Source organism: Oryx dammah, unplaced genomic scaffold, assembly GCF_014754425.2.
Source record: "Oryx dammah isolate SB20612 unplaced genomic scaffold, SCBI_Odam_1.1 HiC_scaffold_21, whole genome shotgun sequence".
Lineage (NCBI taxonomy): Eukaryota > Metazoa > Chordata > Mammalia > Artiodactyla > Bovidae > Oryx > Oryx dammah.
Genome location: NW_024070205.1, coordinates 60,468,802 through 60,488,894, shown reverse-complemented (window position 1 = coordinate 60,488,894; position 20,093 = coordinate 60,468,802). Strand labels below are relative to the sequence as shown.

The 20,093-nt window shown below is 38.5% G+C and overlaps 1 protein-coding gene across 1 annotated transcript in view; it reads right to left on the bottom strand.

Annotated features, from left to right (window-relative positions):
* ESRRG (estrogen related receptor gamma) overlaps positions 1-20,093 on the bottom strand; it is a 246,518-nt gene that overhangs the window by 63,521 nt on the left and 162,904 nt on the right. The window contains exons 4-5 of the mRNA XM_040263271.1: positions 7,772-7,882; positions 3,519-3,680 (exon numbers count right to left, since the gene is read on the bottom strand). Coding sequence (XP_040119205.1) covers positions 3,519-3,680; positions 7,772-7,882 — 273 coding nt within the window. The remainder of the gene's footprint in view (positions 1-3,518; positions 3,681-7,771; positions 7,883-20,093) is intronic.

The window sequence follows — 20,093 nt, the reverse complement described above, 5'->3', positions numbered from 1 at the left end:
GATCTTTTTGCTTCTAGAGATAAAGTATGGTCATGTTTCAGAACAACACACTTTCCATTTATGTGATTTATAAAGTAAGTCAACTAATTCTATTTACTGATTAAAAAAAAAAAAAACCCACTCCCTATGTATTTTTCTTTAATATTTGCTTTCGTTGAATTTGTCACTTTTTTACAGAGCAAAACAAGTATACAAAAATACTTTCCCAGCAGCGCAGAAAGGCTGTGATGTTATCTGAGATGCTAAACTTAATTTTGAAAAAACGTGTGGGTCTACGTGTGTGTGATTCCACAGACTGAGAGTCGCATACAGAGAGCAAAGGCTTGGATGTTAGTATATTCTAAAAAAAGGTTTCACTTAATTTTCACATAAGCATTAAAAACATAACAGTTTTGAAGTGAAATTTCAGTTCTGATTTGGCTTTAATTCCAGCTCTGACCCCAGTTATTAGGACTAGGTCATGGTATCAAAAACACATTTTTACTTTTATTGAGGCAGAAATGGGACCTCAGTCTTTATATTCTCTTAGGCGTTACCCTCCCATCCCACATTGCACGCTGCCGCCGTGCCCAGGCAGCCTGAACCCGGCTTGCTTATAGAGCAGCAAGCTCGAATCACAGCATCTTTCTCTTCCACCTCAAAACACTGCCTGGCACACTTACTGTTAGCATTTCAGGCAATGCGTGGTTTGCTAATCCCTCTCTGAAAAGCCAAGAGACTCCTTGCAATCATTTAAAACACCCTCCGGGTATCACGAAAACCAGAGCTGTGAATCATTAGTGCACAGCAACCTCCTCTGGCATTTGCTGGGCAGAGAGGCTCACGTCAGCCCCCACCAATTCTAAGCCTCCGCTTAAGTCTGAACACATAATCGTACAGCAATTGTTTCCACCACTGGAAATGCTGTTACTCATAGTTATTTAAAGTTACTGTCTTCACAGAAGTCACCAGAGCCCCTTTACTGTGACAAGTTCCTCTGTAAGCTGACATTTCTACTTAGATACACCACTGGACCCACAAATTTATCACCAACTTTTCCTGACCAGAGAGCATCAGCAGGCATTGCTGACTTCTTGATTATCTTTATGGAATGTCTGCACAGTATCAAAATACGGGCTTAGTACATTTCTTAATTCAAGGAGAACTGGGGCAGAATTCTCTGAAAGAATGGGTGGTGTGGTGTCAGAATAACACATCCTTTGATGCTATTGTTATGGATAATGATAATATTATTGCTATTATTTTGAACTAACTCTCTCAAAGGTGATCAACTGGGGAACTAAAATACACAGATTCTACCCCAGGAAGCAATGATGAATATGGGCTTTGAAGACTCTGGACACATTTGTGAACCTTTGGAAGTGCTTTTATTAATACCTCCTTCTGCCCCAGATCTCCCTATCTTTGAATTAAGGAAAATAATATCTAATTTCTGGGTTAGAACAATGATTCTCAACTGGGGAAGAAGGGGTTGATTTTGCCCCCTCAAGAGGATATCTGGCAATGTCTGAAGATATTTTTGTTTGTCATAACTCAAAAGTACCAGAGGATGGTAGAGGGTAGAGACCAAAGATGCTGCTAAATTCCCTGCAAGGAACAGGACAGCCCCTACAACAAAGGGTTACCTGGTTCCAAACAACAACTGTGTCAAGACTGAGAAACCCTGGCTTAGAATAATGCTAGTTTGAATTTGTGACAATATATGTGTGTGTATATATAAATACTGGAGGAGGAAATGGCAACCCACTCCAGTATTCTTGTCTGGAGAATCCCATGGACAGAGGAGCCTGGCGGGCTACAGTACATGGGGTTGCAAAGAGTCAGACACAACTGAAGCGACTTAGCAGCAGTAACAGCATATATAAATATAAATGATATACTATATATTGCTTATTTTTAAAAGTATATGTGGACTCTTCAACAAATCTTAGTTGTGTTTCTTTCTAAATCCCTTCAGTAACACTTTCTTTCAAAAAAAGTTTTCATACAATTGTTCAGGCAAATTCCAGCCTTTTCCCCTGCTACCATTCCCAACGTCTTACGATCTTTTAGCATATCCTATTTTTTCTTTTTTTGCTTTTCCTCAAAATCTGTCAGTTGTGATCATAATCCAAATGCAAACCAACCATCCACACGATCAAATTTTCATCTTTCTTTTAGATGTAGTGACCCTTGTGGAGGTATCTGCTACAGACCACACTCCAGCTCACCTATTTAACTAGTTTTGACCTAATTTGGGGTGCTTTATTAGCAAACAGTGTAAGACAAAGTAGCTGGTATAATACAGAGTGATGTTTAAATTAGTTTACAATTTGCTTGGCCTCATCTAGAACTGCAGCGAACAAAGCCATTCAGAAATGTCAGCTGTGTTCCCAAGCACTGTAACAAATTGTCGCCTGAACGCTGCACACCTAATGACTTCAAATTAGCTTCACTGCGATATCGCCTGACAGTTCGTTACGACTGTTAGCAACATAGCTGGCGTATCATGACCAATAAATTGGTTTCAGTGTGGGCTGGGAAAGGGACTTCCATCAATTTGATTAAAGAAATTACTGTAGCATTCAAAGCATAAAGACAAACTAGTTTAAGGAGACAGAAATAAGTTCACTCTACCAAAGAAACATGGTTCATCATCTAAAAAATTTGTGTGTAAACTATTTGAAGATCAGAGTTCAAACAGACAATAATTCAAGTAGACAACTAAAATTTTTAAACCTTGTGATCAGGTAGTACATTCACTGATCTAACGATGGAAAGAAAAGTCATTGGATATTTTAAAATACTACCCTTAAGTTATCATAACAGAAAATTTATGATGTTAGTTTAACATTTATTTTTGTAATTTATATATAAATTCATGGTAAATATCTCATTGTAAACCAAAGCAATAAGCAAATATGAAAAGCAATTCACTATAAATCGTACTACAAATGCAAAATGAGTGATTTTTGAAAGGAAGAATGGGATCTAGACTACTCTTGATAAAAAAACATTTTTTTAAAGTGAAAAGAAAAAACCGAAGTATTTTCTTACGCTAAAACAGACTTTAAAAGGAGTAAAAAATATTTTAACAAGTTATATTCTATTTATCTGAGGTTGGCAATAATAGTACCTTCATGTGTGAAAAAAATAATGAACAAGCATTCAAGATGGTATAGCTATAAAAAGATTTATGATTCTATTAGGTTAGGAAAGCTCTAAATTAAGTATAACAAAGACAAATGTAAAGGTTTAGAAAAAGTCCTAATGAACAGGATTTCCCTGGAAGGACAGTGGTTAGGACTGAGTGCTTTCACTGCTGAAGATGTGAGTTCAATTCCTAGTTAGAGAGCTAAGATTCCACATGCCTTGCCAGGTGGCCGCCCCCCCACCAAGAAAAAAATTTTTTTAATATATAAATTTTAAAAAAGTAAAATTTAAAACTCCTAATGAGAAAACTGTGAATTGGCCTAAATCAACATATACACCCTAAGGGATTAATTGCAAACGTTTCTTTTTCATTTCAGAAAATGTACCTGGAATATGCTTCGCCCATCCAATGATAACCACCAACTCTCGATCAGCCAAGTCACACAGTGTAGTGAGGGCTTTGATGTCACTGTCGGGGACGGTAGGGTCAGGCATGGCATAGATCTTCTCCGGTTCAGCCACCAACAAATGTGAGACAATCTTGTTATCTGCAGGATCAGACCAGAGCACTCCGGGATCACTAGCAGCATCACTTCTCTTTCACACATTCTAAACTAGGTGGTGTTTTGAAAGGAAAAAACCCCAAAGCCTCGAATAGCCTATAATCAACCCCAAATATTCCCTTTATGGTTCAATATATGTATATTAAAGTGTTTCGGAAAACCCACAGCAAGAAATAAGCTGCTGCAGTCGTGATAGTCCTCTGCTTCTCCTTGGCTTTACCTGCCTTTGCTGGAATGAAGCATCTGTCCTGTAATGAAATCTTTTATAGCAAACAGATAAGAGGAGTTAGACGCTTTCTGGGTTTACTCTTTGATTCTTAAGTGGGATTTGGGGAAGCAGATTAAATAGTATAGAGCAGTTTTAAAGTAAAACTCCACGTAAACCACTGAAATGTGGAATGCGATGTGGGAGGCAAAGATCTAATGCCCGTGGACCTAATGGGCATGAAAGTCATTAATTGTCCTAATTCCTTTAAAAAAGAGCAAAGGTCAGAGCCCTTCTGCCTGGGTGAATTACTGACTGTATAACTCTATCTCTGTGGGATGCCTTCAATAGAAATGTCTTTCCTGTCTCCTCTCCACACACCCAGCCCATCTTCCAAATAGAGCCATGTCAGTTTCCAGAAAAACACTCCTACTTAAATGTGACAGTGTTTTCTCTTCTGAGCGTCTAATTCTTCAGTCCTCTTTTATCATCTGTTGTCTTTAGTTCACTCTCTGGTTCAGATCTATCTGTCCGAAATTTGTGATATATGTTTTTAAAATCCTTCATAAAGTAAACACTAGAGACAAATGGAAAGCATCACATCAAATGTGTTTTATCGCTCAGGGCCATGTGAGAGTTTATGGAAGGGGTTATAAAGCCTTGCTAACAGAATGAATTTTCTTGTTGGCCCTATTTCCAATTTTTACACGTAGTTTTAGATTTGATACTTTCTTTTAAGTGAGGAGATACAAATAGGTAAGAATAAACCCAAATATTTCAATATTCTACATCTTATGACTCTAGAAAACTAAGGTCTTAAATGGGATCTTATGAGTCAAACCAAAGATTCTTCTCTGTTCACTGTTTGCCTTTTCCTCTAAATTTTTAACTATTTAAACTCAAAATGAAAAGACTTCATATAATCTTAGAATTGAAAACAAAGCTTTCTTTTTGTCTCCTTTAACAATAAGAATCCTTATCCAAGCTATAATTAGTAATTTTTCTGATATAGTTTAAAATTTTTATTACTATGACTGCCACATGAGTTCTTTTAATTTCAAATTATCAACATCAATAGTCCCTGGCAGTAATATTCGATTACTATCAAATTAATAACACAGATTTGGGAGGAAATATTTCCAAATATCATATTTTCTAGAAAAAAATTAAGATCAAATAGAGATTCTTTTTTTTTTTTAATTTGCAGGATCTGCAGAGAATGACATTTGTTTCTCCTATATGCTATGGAAACAACACCCTGTTTTTCAGTTACGCTTGGAAAAGTTTCTGCTTTCATTGCTCTGACATTGTAACAAAACCTGTCAGCAACTACTAGATTCTCAGGACTAGAAGGAAATGCAATAATAAAGGGTACAAAAATGTAACTGAAGGAAATAGCGATTCAAGGTTTTTTTAGTACAGGGAAAATGTTACCTGTTTTTAGCTAAGTCAATGGATACTTGACCAGAGGGGCCAGAAAAACTTGGTGGAGGCTTAGAAATTCCTATCATTCAGAAAATGGAATAGCTGGCAGCACTGTTTCGAGGTGAAGCTTATTTAATGTTTCCCTAATTAGAATCAATAGAACCCAATTTTCATTCTTGGGCTTTTGTAGAACACAGACAATCAGTCAGGCTCCAGAAATCTCCCCCAGCCACTTCCTCAGCAATGCCAGGGCCCAGTCTCTTGACACTTATCTGACAGGATCTGAAAATTAAGTTTTATAAATGTTTGTTACCAAAACACACTAATTGGATGGACTAAGGAAAATTAACACAGAGGCCTAAGATAATGAGTAATGATTTATTAGGAGTCCTCTTTTATCTCAGACCAGTGGAGCTCACTGAAATTGCTGTAATCTCCTTCAAGGTACTTGACAAGCCTCCTCCCCATTCCCCAGGTTTACGCTGAAAACCATAGATGTTTCTCTACCCTGTGGACTTACGAATGGGCTGGTGCTCATCCTTCTCTCAGTAGAGGAAATCATCAATGGTGTCAGTCAACGTTCATAGAAAATGAATGAGAAATGGCCAGTCTGGACATTTACTGAATCCAGGAAAACGAAACCTCTAATGAAATTAAGGATTAGTGTTTATTGCATTTTATTGTATTATCAGAAAGTTTTTCATTCTAATGTGCAAAATCTGCTTAATGCAGTCCTCGATTGTATTTGCAGAATGCCAAACAGCTTATGCAGGCTGAGGAGAAGATGCCAGATTGGACAATTGAAGGTATAATCAACATAATGTTTTTTGGAAAGGCAAAAGGAAACTATGCCATATGTTCACTTAAGCTTTAATTTTATGTAAAACTGGTTGTTTTTCCTTTGACATAGCTAAAATGTCCTTTCATTTACAGTTCAGGGTCTGTTTTATTTACTTAACAGATGCCCATATGCTCACATGGATGACACACAGCAGCGCCCCCTCCTGGAGAGTCCAAAAGAGGACTTTTTTTTTCCTCTTCCCCTGCAAGCTGATCAAAAATGACCTGTGTCTTTTCTAGAACTGCTCTAGCTGCAACTTCCACTGGTGAGAGAGCCCATTGTCTCTTCTGAGCCAGAGACAGCTAAATAGGAGAACTGTTTCCATTGCAGCACTTTTCAGTGCCTCGTATAAACTCTGTGCATAAACATCCTAAAATACTAGCTCTTTTGCATTACAATAAGCCCCCCACATGTGAACCTTCACGTTGCAAACCTTCAATGTCTGTCCTGAGTGAAACTGCAGCTTGCCCTCCGTCTCCTATTGCTGATGGTCCTTCAGCTCTACCATCTCCCACCGCCTCTCTTTCCACGCAGCAACTCTTCTTGCCTCTTCACTTGATGCCAGCCTCTGTATGCTAGCTGTTGTACTGTACTACTGGACTTTTCAACATAGTGTAAGATTAAAAATGTCTTCTTTATTTTTTGTGTCTGTTTTATGTGTTATTTGTGTGAAAAGTACTATAAACCTATTACTGTATAGCACTACATAGCTGTGTTAGTAGTGTACCTAGGCTAATTTTGTTGGACTTATAAACAAATTGGATGTACAAATGGGCTCTTGGAATGGAACTGGTTGGTATGTAAGGGACTTACTCTACAGCCATGAACTGATTTTTCAGAAACTGGAACACAGTTAACCACCTTGATCTATATTCTTCCTCTTTAAAAAGATGTATCTATATTCTAGTTAATGACATAGAAAACAGGGCTTGCATTTTAGCTATGTACCTGTCACCATTTTAAACAGCAACTGAACATTATCAAACTATGGGCTTTTAAAAAATAATTCATAAAGCCCATAAGGACATCTGAAATGGAACCACCAACCTATGCTTGTTATTAGTAGGACTCAATCTTGTTTTAATCTATTGCTGGCTGCTGTGTTAACCTTCCATAGCTCCAAATTAATGAGGCTCCTAATGTATTTTCATTGGGAGGTTGAACAGTCAAACTCATTTAGTTAGTGAAAACTACAAAAATCACTTTCTTGTGAAATCTGAAACTAACAGCTCCAATGAACTAATGATCATGGTATGATCTGTTTTATGTACCTCTGAAAATAAAGATAACCTGTAAATGTAAAAGTTGCACCATATAAGCTATGCCTTAGTATGCTTATGTTTCTACAAAATGACTAGGTTTAAAAAGGGGGGAGGGGTGGTAGGGGACAAGAAAGCCATAGGGGGAAAAAGATAATCAGCTGAGTTGCTATTGCTCTTCAAAGGCAGTCCCTGGGAAGAAAGCCACAGACCCCCCTACCCCGCTTAGGGGAAGAGAAGCCTCATTGGAGTCAGTAGGAATGGGCATGCCAAAACTAATGTACCTAGAGCAGCCAGCTGGGAGGATGTCGTGTGCTGGAAAGCCAGACGTGTCTGCTGTACTTACATGGCTTTTTGGCTGGCTGAACCAGCTGAGGGTTCAGGTATGGGCTGTTCTCCGCATCTATTCTGCGCTTGTACTTCTGTCGACCTCCACGTACTCTGTCAAGACGCACTCCTGTGGGCAAAGACAGGCACTAACTTACTGCTGAGGTAACAGTCTTTGGGACCAATCAAATACATAGAGGTAAACAGAGAAGAGAATGCTGAACAGTCCAGGCGGATTAGAGGAATGTTAAAAAAAAAAAAAAAGTGATAGTTAAGCCAAGATTGCTAGAGATTAGAAACCAAATCTGGAAGAGACGGCCAACCTAAAAGACAGGTATCCAAGGCCATCAAATCACCTACACACCAAAGAAAAGGCACCTTTCCTTGAGAATTAATACAAAGAAACTGGAATTTGGTGCTAATGTTTCCTCCATTAGCGTGTATTCTCCTCATCATAGGCTTCCCCGGAGGCTCAGTGGTAAAGAATCCGTCTGCAGAAGACTCAGGTTCCATCCTTGGGTCGGGAAGATCCCCTGGAGGAGGAAATGGCAACCCACTCCAGTATTCTTGCCTGGAGAATCCCGTGGACAGAGGAGCCTGGTGGGCTACAGTCCATGGGGTTTCAATAGTCGAAAACACAGCTTGGCGACTAAACAACAGTCCTCTTCATCAGTTACCCCTGAAAGCTCAGTGTGTGGGCTCGAGTAGATGGGTAGAGCCAAAGCTGTCCAACCCACCCCTGTCTATCAGAGGACTCCACAAGGACCTGTGGAAGTGAACTGAGTTGAAAACTTCCATGTGCTATAGAGAGCAGCAATCCCACACACGGGATGAGATCCAAGGACCGTTCCATGTTCTAACAACATGTCTCCGACGAAGTGTGTTATTAACATCTTGCCACACATATGTATTTTGCTTTAATTGAGAGAAAATGGAGAGTAGGTTTTGACTGAATACAGGATAGAAAGAGGAGATTCCTGAAAGAATTCAGGAGGCTATGATGGTGAAGAAGGGATTTGTTAGGAGGGCAGAGATGAAGCACGAAGCTAGAAAGAAGGCAAAAGGAGACCGACAGTAACACTTTTTCCCCAAGAATGATGGATTGGGTCAAGATTCAGAGAGGTTTTGCTGGCAGTGGATCAGCAAGATTAAGGAAAGGAACAAAAGGAAAAGAAAGGAATTAAAAAGAAAGAAATGTCTCATTTAAATGGGGGAGTGGTCAGGAAGAGCTTGATAATAACCTGGTTTCCAGTCTATAATTACAAAGTTTAGGGTAGAACCATATAAGTCTTTATCAAATAGAGACGATAACGGGAGTAAAGAGAGGGGTGAGAGATTCTTTCTGTGGTCTTAGGTTGTACCTTAGCTGATTAAAAAACAGTATTAACACTCTCCAATAATAAATTCAGCCAAACAGTTCATTGTATTTTGGTATTTCTCACACACACACAAACTATTTAGGACATAGTTTAGCAGCATTCTCAGTATTATTATTTTACCGAAGGATCTCAGTATTATTATTTTACCAGAGCTTTTAAAACACAAATAACCTCTGTAAAACTCTCAGAGGGAGATACAGACTATGCAATATTTTGCAAGCCAATGTCACAAAGATCCTGTTTCGGAAACATTTATCAATATCACATTGCACACGTGGATTGTGGGGTAACTAAGTTACATGAAACAGTCCGGGAAAGGCTGATGTGTTTCTTTGTGAATCCTGAAGGTGAATATATGCACTCAAATGTTAAAGGTGATTATCAATCCATGAGCTAAAGAAAAATACAACTTTTCATATTATCTTAATAATACCACTTCTGAGCATAGTTTAAATGAAATCAGGAGAAAACTTCAAGAGTAAGGAGAGTAGATTCAGATAAATAAACACCAAAAATTGAAGAAATTAGGTATAGTATCTAAGTATTTAGGGGCTTCCCCAGGGGCTCAGATGGTAAAGAATACGCTTACAATGCAGGAGATGAGGGTTTGATCCCTGAGTCGGGAAGATTCCCTAGGGAAGGAAATGGCAACCCAACCCACTCCAGTATTCTTGCCTGGAGAATTCCATGGACAGAGGAGTATTTAATGAAAACAGTAGTGCTAGGGAGTCACAAAGAAACTGTATTTCTTGACTGTTGCTTTTAAAGTACTTTGAGCCGATAGTAGAGTTTTACCCCTTTGATTATCTAATTTTTAATGTTCTATTTTTATTGTGTCTCTATTTACTAAAGTTTAACACTTGCTCCCTTTTCCCCTTTTTAATTCATGTTTCATGTTTTTTCATTTCTTTCTTTCCCCAAGATAGTTTTCTAATTACACAGTGTGTCCACATTTTATTTGTTCATTTTGAGATCCATTCAAATGTGTTTCATTGTAAGAGTTTAGGAAATTCAAAGCATACATAATTAAGAGTGGTATCATAGCACGTGTGGCATCGAAGTCCAACACAATGGGGAAATTAATGATTAAAGGTGTAAAGAGAAGGCAGGATGAAACAAACATAGAGAGAGAAAGACAATGGCAGACTAAAGCTAAGAAAAGGAGGAAACATTTAAAAATAACCGAAATTGTTAGAACCCATTAAGCTTGACATACTATATATAACCTTGACACTACTATATATAAAATAGATAATCAACAAGGACCTATTTTTAGCACAGGGAAATCTACTCAAGTCTATAATGATCTATACAGGAAAAGAATCTCAAAGAGTGGATATATGTATATGTATAACTGATTTAGTTTGCTGTACAGCAGAAACTAACACAACACTATAAATCAACTATACTCCAATAATTTTTTTTTAATTAAAAAAAAAAAAAACACAAGAAAGCTCATAGAATACATCTCAGTTAGGTTTTAGACTCCAAGATTTGCTTCTGGTGTTTGTCAAGACATGCATTCACCATGCTCAATATAGCCTCACACTGCTAAATGCTGAACAATACACTACATATGTTCTAATACAGGAGTCAGAGCTGGTGAGTTTCTGACAATGGATTTCGTCTGTCATGAAGGCACGTGGAAGAAGACTATGGCTGAAAGACTGGATTCGAGGTCCCAGCTGGAAACAGTTCTGACATAGCCATACATACCACACGAGAGCCATCAGTCAGCTTAGACAACTGGCCCAAGTTTATGGGGAAAGCACAACACTGAAATCACGAAGAAAAAATGAATACTCTTTACTGACACAACTTTTATTACGTATTGTGCATTATTTTTGTATTTGTAGGAACAGATCCTTTAAGTATTAAGAAATAATTTTATTACTGGGCATTTCCTTTCAACTTTGAACAATGAATTACAGAAATGCTCCCTCCAAATTTAAAAGCGTGCCCTCCCTCTTATATTTATTCTTTTTCTCCTTTTTCCTCTTTTTCTTATTTTCCCCACCCCGCCCCACCTCACTGAAGTGTGTGGATAGATAAACTACTGTCTATCCATACATCTGGACTTCCCTGGTGGCTCAGATGGTAAAGCGTCTGTCTACAATGAGGGAGACCCGGGTTCGATCCCTGGGTTGGGAAGATCCCCTGGAGAAGGAAATGGCAATCCACTCCAGTACTATTGCCTGGAAAATCCCATGGACAGAGGAGCCTGATAGGCTACAGCTATCTCATCCTTCCCACTCATCCACACATACATCTATCCACCCAACCAGCCAGCCATCCCACTGTATATAGCTCTCTAGCTTCTAAATATAAATACTCAAGCACTTTTTACATAAGCCATAGTTTCTTTATTTCCTAAAATAAAGATCAGTAGGACAAAGGATTCTTTTATGATTCGTAACTTTAGGTGAATGATATTCAGTAGATTATTATAGAGGGAAAAATTAGATATTGATGCTACTTGATTAATAATTAATACAGTTATGTAGTGAAAATTGATGGACAGTCAACAGAAAAAGTGTTCCTGCCAGGTTCAGATAACAATTAGTGGTAAAAATTTATAGAATCAATATATTTTAAAAGATCATAATAATTTAAATATGAAAATCTTATTACCATTTTAGGGTGTGAAAAGTAGGCAAATATCAATAGTTTCAACTAAAAAATATTTATACCACTTTTAACCTCTTTTCTAAATCTGGGAAATCTTTTTGTGCTGCTTGCAGTGAAATGATGATGATCTAGTTTAGCTGACTTCACACTCAGTGAAATGTTTGAACTCAAATCCTAGTAACACACCTGCAACTACTACAACATCCTAAAATTACTCATGTATTTACTCAGTTCTGCTTGAAGAAAAACATACTCAAAGGCTAAGTGCCGAAGAATTGATGCTTTTGAACTGTGGTGTTGGAGAAGACTCTTGAGAGTCCCTTGGACTGCAAGGAGATCCAACCAGTCCATTCTAAACGAGATCAGCCCTGGGATTTCTTTGGAAGGAATGATGCTAAAGCTGAAACTCCAGTGCTTTGGCCACCTCATGAGAAGAGCTGACTCATTGGAAAAGACTCTGATGCTGGGAGGGATTGGGGGCAGGAGGAGAAGGGGACGACAGAGGATGAGATGGCTGGATGGCATCACGGACTCGATGGGCATGAGTCTGAGTGAACTCCGGGAGTTGGTGATAGACAGGGAGGCCTGGTGTGCTGCGATTCATGGGATTGCAAAGAGTCGGACATGACTGAGCGACTGAACTGAACTGAACTGAAAACCAAAACCCAACCCCACCCCCACCCCAAGCCCAGGACAATCACAGAACACCCAAGTACACAAGTGGCATAGCTGTAAAACTTAAGTCAGCCTTAACTATGTCTTAAAACACGTGGACCCAGCCTCTTTAGCTGTGCATCTTTGAAAATAAACAAGCTTATTCAGCTGAGTCATAATAATGTATGCACTAAAGCTGTAAAAGTTATTTTAAAGAGTCTGATAAAACAACACTACACAGATTTCATGAAGAAGTCTACTATCAGCATATAGTTTTAAAGTTTTTCCAGAAAAATGTTTCTAACTGTAATAATATAATAATTTGTTCCTAAATACTATAGGAAGACTATGTTAAAAAAAAAAAAGCATAGTTGACAAATCAGAATGCTTTCTTTCTGGCTCTTTCATTAACTAGCTCTTGAATATTGTTGAACTCCTTAACTTTTTGCTTTCCAAATATATGAATATTAAGACAATATTCTCCCAGATATTTTGCTGCAATGATTCAATATGATATTAATATAATAATATATTTGCATGTTATACAGATACATTATTAAAATATTTTATTTTATAAATATTAAAATGCCAAGGATATTGACATTATATCAAAATTTTGTTGAAATATTATGTTACTTTATTGAAGTATATTCAGCATCATGATCATTAACTGAAAATCTACCCCGATGGAGTTTGACGGTCTACCCTGTCTCAGTTCTATAGGTCAACAGATTTGATATATGATTGAATGGTAAGATAATACAAAAGATAAAACCCCATAATGATATTATTTGATGTATAAGTGAGTACAGAAATATGGTATCTCATTCTATTTACTGCTCATCCCTGTTACTAATAATATCTCTTAGAGATTATTTTAGACTAGGTATAGAAACTAACCCAAATTCTATCCAAAAGAAAAATGCTTTCTTTGAATTTAGCTATAAACATAGAATACAAAGTTTAGAGAACTGATAATTAGTCAATTAACCTGATGCATTTCATTTAAAAGTCTTAAACTATTTCAGCAGAAACAAAGAAAAACAACCATATATATGATCTGGACCAAGAAAATCCTGATTTGCCATAAACAAACATCAATCTAATCCAAATATTTCCACTGCCAATGGCAAAGCCTGCCCCTCTACATCTTTACAATCTTAAATACAAACAGTATCTGTTGGGACTTCACTTGAAAACCATTTTTGAAAAAGTTTAAAAAAAAAAGACTTCTCTCAGGAAATAAGACACCCACAATGTTCAATGTTTGACAGGATGTGAAGTTAATTAAGGCAATTGGACTTCCTATTCATGTGGAGACTGCCATTACCCTTTTTTAAAAATAAAAGATTTTAATAGTTGGCATTACTGACTAAACAGAACGCTTCACACTGCTTCTTCTTTCAAATACTGCATGTGCCTGCATTGCCACAAGGGAATCACAAATCCCATATACTGTCAGAATTTACAAAATTGAGAAAGCGAGAATAGGGCAAGAAGGAAAAAAAAATATGCTGTGAGGCAAATAAACGCCAAAAGAAGTAAAACAGTTCAGCACAAGGCCTTCTTAGGTCAGCTAATTTTAAGTCTACATTTTATGCCCAAATGCAAATTTTTACAATATTATATAGTCCCAAGTCAAAAGTATTTTCCACATTTTTTAACAGCACAAAGTCAGAGGCATTTCATAGGACAATAAAAGTTCTCTTCAGATAATTCTACAAGGCAACCCTAGCCTGTTTGGCTAAATCAAAGACAAGGTTTTCACAATACTGTTCTGTAACAAACATTTGCTAAAAAAAAAAAACCAAAACATTAATTACACAGACCCATGGAATACTTAAGATACAGAGTCATATTAAAGTAATGATAATCTTTAAAAAGAAAGTGAAATCATTTTTTAAAAGATTAGCAACTTTAATGACTCCTAAATAAATAGCTGGATTATTTAAATATTACCAACAGGACTTGCAATCGAGGATGGGAAACAGATGGGAAAGTACTGATAAAACTTATGAAGCAATAAGGTGAAGAGAGTGGGAACTTTCTCTTCAACTATATCTCCTGATACTGCAGCTCCCTTTGCTGCAGAAGGAAATGTGGTTCCTTAAAGTTAGAAAAATAAATACCTAGGTGTGCTCTTGAATTTGCCTGAGATTTCTGTGAGGGAACCATCGCAGACAGAGGGTAGGGAAAAATCCCTTTGTGGGACTGAAGGAAAGAAGAAAAGGCAAGTCAGCAGCATCAAAACCCAGCAGAGAGAATTTTAGTGGCAGCCTCTGACGGGGTTCTCCTTCAGAACAGCATCCTTACAGAGAGTACCAGTTTTACCTAAAGTAGCTGGGTGTATTTATAGGCACCACAGTAAAAGGTGAGTGGAACTTATTTGTATATTGACACACATACTCCAGCAAGAATCTAACCATATTAAAGTACTGAGGATCGTGAGAGATAATAAAATATGCCAAGCCTTAGTTATCTGCTTACTATTATTGCCCCTTCTCTAAATAGACAGCAATGCTGCTCAACATGGCTTCATGATATAGTTCCTTTCTTCCGACTTCAGTAGTTTTTTGACTCCTGATACCCGCATCTCCCTACCAAGCAGTGTCTTCATTTCTAATGGAATAACTCAGTCTCTGTATGAAATGTCTTGGAATCAACTGGAACATCCATGGGTTATGAGAGCTTCTTCTAGGCAATGGGTTAACTTTTATGTATATGGACACACTAGATACTTATAGCAACCCTATGAGGCTATCATTATCCCATTTTACAAATGAGAAAACTGAAATTGGGAAGAGGCTGAGTCAGGAGTGGCAGCTGGGGACCATGGCTGCAGAACTCACGTCCTCAAGCACTCTGTTTATACTGCTTCTCCGTCATCAAATTCTATTTTTGGAAAAGAGTGTGTGTGCTCAGTCCCTTCAGTTGTATGAGACTCTTTGCAGCCCTAGGGACTGTAGCCCAGCAGGTCCTTTATTCATGGGATTCTCTAGGCAGGAATCCTGGAGTGGGTTGCCATGCCCTCCTCCAGGGGGTCTTCCCAACCCAGGAATCTGTATCTCTTCTATCTCCTGCATCGGCAGGCAGGTTCTTTACCACGAGTGGCACATGGGAAGCCCTTGGAAAAGCGCATGTGGTATTAATATATACTCCAAGAGCAGAAGCACAGCCAGATAAAGCCCAATTGTTGCGGTAAACAATACTTGCCTCCTGATGGGAGTATGTGTAAACAGTGGGGCAGAATGAATGAGCAAGAGATGAACACCTTTGCCCCACTGAAGGGCTGGGGCTTCTCAGGTGGTCCCAGTGGTAAAGGACCCGCCTGCCAATGCAGGAGATGGAAGAGACACAAGTTTGACTCCTAGGTTGGGAAGATTTCCTGGAGGAGGGCATGGCAACCCATTCCAGTGTTCTTTACCTGGAGAACAGGATGGACAGAGGACCCTGGCGGGCTACAGTCCATGAGTCAGACACGACTGAAGTGATTTAGTGTGTATGCACACACAAAAGGGCTAGGCATTTTGCATCTGTGACTCTGTAAAGCATCTTCACATAGAAGTTTATAGCTCTGTGACTGTAAACCAAAAATGATAAACAGATTCACTCTGCTTTTCTGCTGAGGTACAGACCCAGAGATATTTATTTCCTTGCTCCCTGTTCCTCTTTAAAACATCGGTGAAGTAAGACAAGGAGGCCATGGAGGAAAAGCAACACTCTGGCTAAGTTTTGCAGTTTAGAAGGAGACCCAGTGGTGGCTTTTCAGCTAGACTCCCCCAACCAATGGTTACATTTACATTTACTTCTGCTGGAATACCATTGCATGTCCAATACTTCGGCCACCGGATGCGAAGAGCTGACTCATTTGAAAAGACCCTGATGCTGGGAAAGACTGAGGGCAGGAAGAGAAGGGGACGACAGAGGATGAGATGGTTGATTGGCATCTCCAAGTCAACGGACATGAATTTGAGCCAATTCTGGGAGACAGTGAAAGTGAAGTCTAGTGTGCTGCAGTCCATGGGGTCACAAAGAGTGGGACACGACTTAGCGACTGAACAACAATGTGAAAACACTGTAAGATCTGCTGAAATAAAAGGGGAAAATCACACAAGGAGAGAAAATGCATATCCATTAAGCGGGCTTTTTTTTCTTTTTAACTGAGTCCTCAGTCACTAAAAGAGATAAAAGCCATGACTCACATTAAAGCTTCCTTGCTCTACAGATGAATTAACAATTAGCAAGGGGAAGTCTTTCGTTTTGGTCTCCTGATAGCTATCTGGACTATTAAACATGTGAGCCTTGCATAGGAAATTACAGAGGCTTCCCTCTGTTGCAGATTTAAGCTGCAACCAAAATACATTTGCAGATTTCTGCACCTAGGACACAGCCACAAAGAAGTCCCTCCTTCTTTTTTTTTTTTTTTTTCAGGGTGCAATTCACTGCTTTTAGCTGGTTCTGAGGCATCTGTGCTAAGTTTATAATCTGGGTGATAGCTGAAATAAAAATCACAGAAAGCTGAAATAGTCATAGTTTACAAAATACTTTGCAGGGAAAATATGATTCCACCAAGGGACCCAAGTTCCTTCATCTGAAGCATGGAGCCCTAATCTATGACACATACAAGTACAAATTAGGTCATCTGCAACAGGTGACAAGTTTTAATTGAATGTCTTCTGTCTGCAATTCTGACAAAAGGTGAATGGAAATAAATGAGTCTGGCAAGAACGGCCCTGAGCCTTACAAAACCCAATATCTCATTATTTTTAAACAGCTATCTATAAACTGATGCTGACAAGCCTTGAACCTTTTTATTTCTGCTCAAGATGAGGTGGTGTGCAGGGAAGAAAAAAAAAGGGAAAGAAAAAGGGGCATCTAGAACATTACATTAAACATGCAATACCTACCATTATTACTTCCCCAACATAATTAAAGGAAATCTCCTATTCAAAAGGCACTATTTCTTACTTTGCTTGATGTCAGAGAGGAAGAGAGACAGCATGCTTGCCTTGCATTTGCTTAAACATAGAGACTGCCTTTAAGGAAAAAAAAAGAAAATCTTCCCTTTCTTTCTTTTTGGCCTGTTAAAAATTTCATAAACTATTCAAAGAGATATTACGGTGGCGTAAACCTATCTAAACTCTATGTTGTCTGGTTACTGTTAAATATTGGTGACTTCCTTTTACCCTTTTCAAAATTGCCTTCTCCTGTGAATAAAGTTGTGAATTAGCAGGTAAAGACATGAAATGTGGTTGCACATCACCATCAAGAAAAGTGATTCTACTAATCTACAATTAAATTTGACACTGGCAGCAATAAGTTTAACACAATAATAACAGTAATAACAGTGCACAGTACCCCATGGGGATGCTCTGTAAACAGAAGCACAAATATTATTTATGCAAAATTCAATGCCCTGTAAAAATGAATTAAATATGAAATCAACCAAGCTGGTTTATAAGTTGCAGGTTGAGAGCCATAGTCACTGTGTTTCATTCAATGGAGAGGAAGTCAGTGGAGACCAAAAAACCAGACATGGATTTCAAAGAGAATACAGGCTTTAGGAGAAAAAAAATAAATGAGTGACAGAGAAAGATGGTGGTAAGTCAGGAGGCCATTTGGTTTTTGTATGTATGATTCTAGATCACGTGGGCAACCAAGGTAGAGTTTATGAAGCTCAAAAGAGAAGCTGACTGTAATGAATCTGCCTGCAATGCAAATCCCTGGGTTGGGAAGATTCTCTAGAGAAGGGAATGGCAACACACTCCAGTATTCCTGCCTGGAGAATCCCATGGATAGAGGAGCTGGTGGGCTGCAGTCCATGGGGTCTCAAAGAGTTGGACAGGACTGAGTGACCAACATTTTCACTTTTCACTTGGTGACTTTAGTGGGGAGAACTTGAAGGCCTGGCCAATTTGTTAGGAACTCAGAAAAAATAATAAAAATGCTTTACCAGGGCAGGCTGCAAGTTAAATTGCTTCAGCTATGTCTGACTCTTTGAGACTCCATGTACTGCAGCCTGCCAGGCTCCTCTGTCCATAGGATTCTCCCATAAGAACTCTGGAGTGGGTTGCCATTTCCTCCTCCAGAGGATTTTCCTGACCCAGGCTCAAACAGAAATTTCAAGAGCCAACTATAAGATACCAAAGTGACACATGACGCTTAATATTTTTCCACTGCTATGATCTGGCAAAATTGAGATTGGATATAAAGTAAAGCTAGCAGAAGGAACATATGTCTGGGTTGTGTGAAAAAGAATTATACCTAAAGCATAAAATACATAGGAAAAAAATCAGTAGAGATCAAATGTTAATTTAATGTATACACACTGAAATTTCATATCAGTGAGACATTTTCTTGCGACCATGTGACATTTCTTATGATATTGGCAGCAATGAGTTTAATAGAGTAATAATAGTAATAACAATACACAGAACTCCATGGGGATTCTGTGTGTAAACAGAAACACAAAGAAAATTTATGCAAAATTCAGTACCCTGTAAAAAAGAATTAAATATGAAATTAAGCTGGTATTCAAGTAGCTGGAATGTGAACCATAGTCACTGCATAATATTCAAATAGAGAGGTACACAGTGGAGTTCAAGGGCCTCACCATAGGTTTTTAGTGGAGTAAACAAGAAGTGCCATGGGCTGAATGTTTGTTTTCCCCCAAAGTTCATATGTTGAAACTGAATCCCCCAAGTGACAGTATCTGGAAGTGAGGCCTTTGTGGTGATTAGATCATGAAGGTGTAGCCCTCATGATGGGACGAGTGCTCCTATAAAAAAGATTTCAGGGGACTTTCCTGGTGGTCTAGTGGTTAAGACTCGGCCTTTTCGATGGGCTGGGGTTAGATCCCTAGTCGGCAAACTAAGGTCCGCATGCCCAGAGAGCTCTCAAGAAAACCTCACTGAACGTTGAATCTGCCAGGGCCTTGATCTTGGACTTCTCAGTCTCTGGAAATGCGAGAAATAAGTTGCTCTTCTTTATAAGCCACCCAGTCTATGGTATCATGGTATAGTACCCCAAATGGACTAAAACAAGAAGAAATGAAGAAAAAAATTTAAGAAAGACTCGGCCATAAGAAAGGATGAAATAATGCCATTTGCAGCAACATGGATGGGTCTAGAGACTGTCCTACTAAGTGAAATAAGTCAGAAAGAGAAAGACAAATACCATACGATATCACTTTTATGTGGAATCTAAAATATGACACAAATCAATTTATATATGAAACAGAAAAGACTCACAGACATAAAGAACAGAATTGTGGCTTCCAAAGGGCATGGGGAGTGTTGGAGAGAAGGAATGGGGGTTTAGGGGCAGCAGATGTAAACTATTACATCTAGAATGGATAAACAAGGTCCTATTGTGTAGCACAGGGAACTATATATATATACACACACACGCATATATACACACACGCACACACAAATAACATACATATATGGTGGTTTAGTCAATAAGTCATGTTCGCCTCTTGCAACCCCATGACTATCAGACTAGTCTATGAGACTTCTCTGCCCATAGAATTTCCCAGGCAAGAATACTGGAGTCGGTTGCCACTTCCTTCTCCAGGGGATCTTCTCAACTCAGGGATTAAACCCAGATCGCCTGCAACTCAGGTGGATTCTTTACTGGCTGAGCCACCAGGAAACATAACATACATACACTTATATA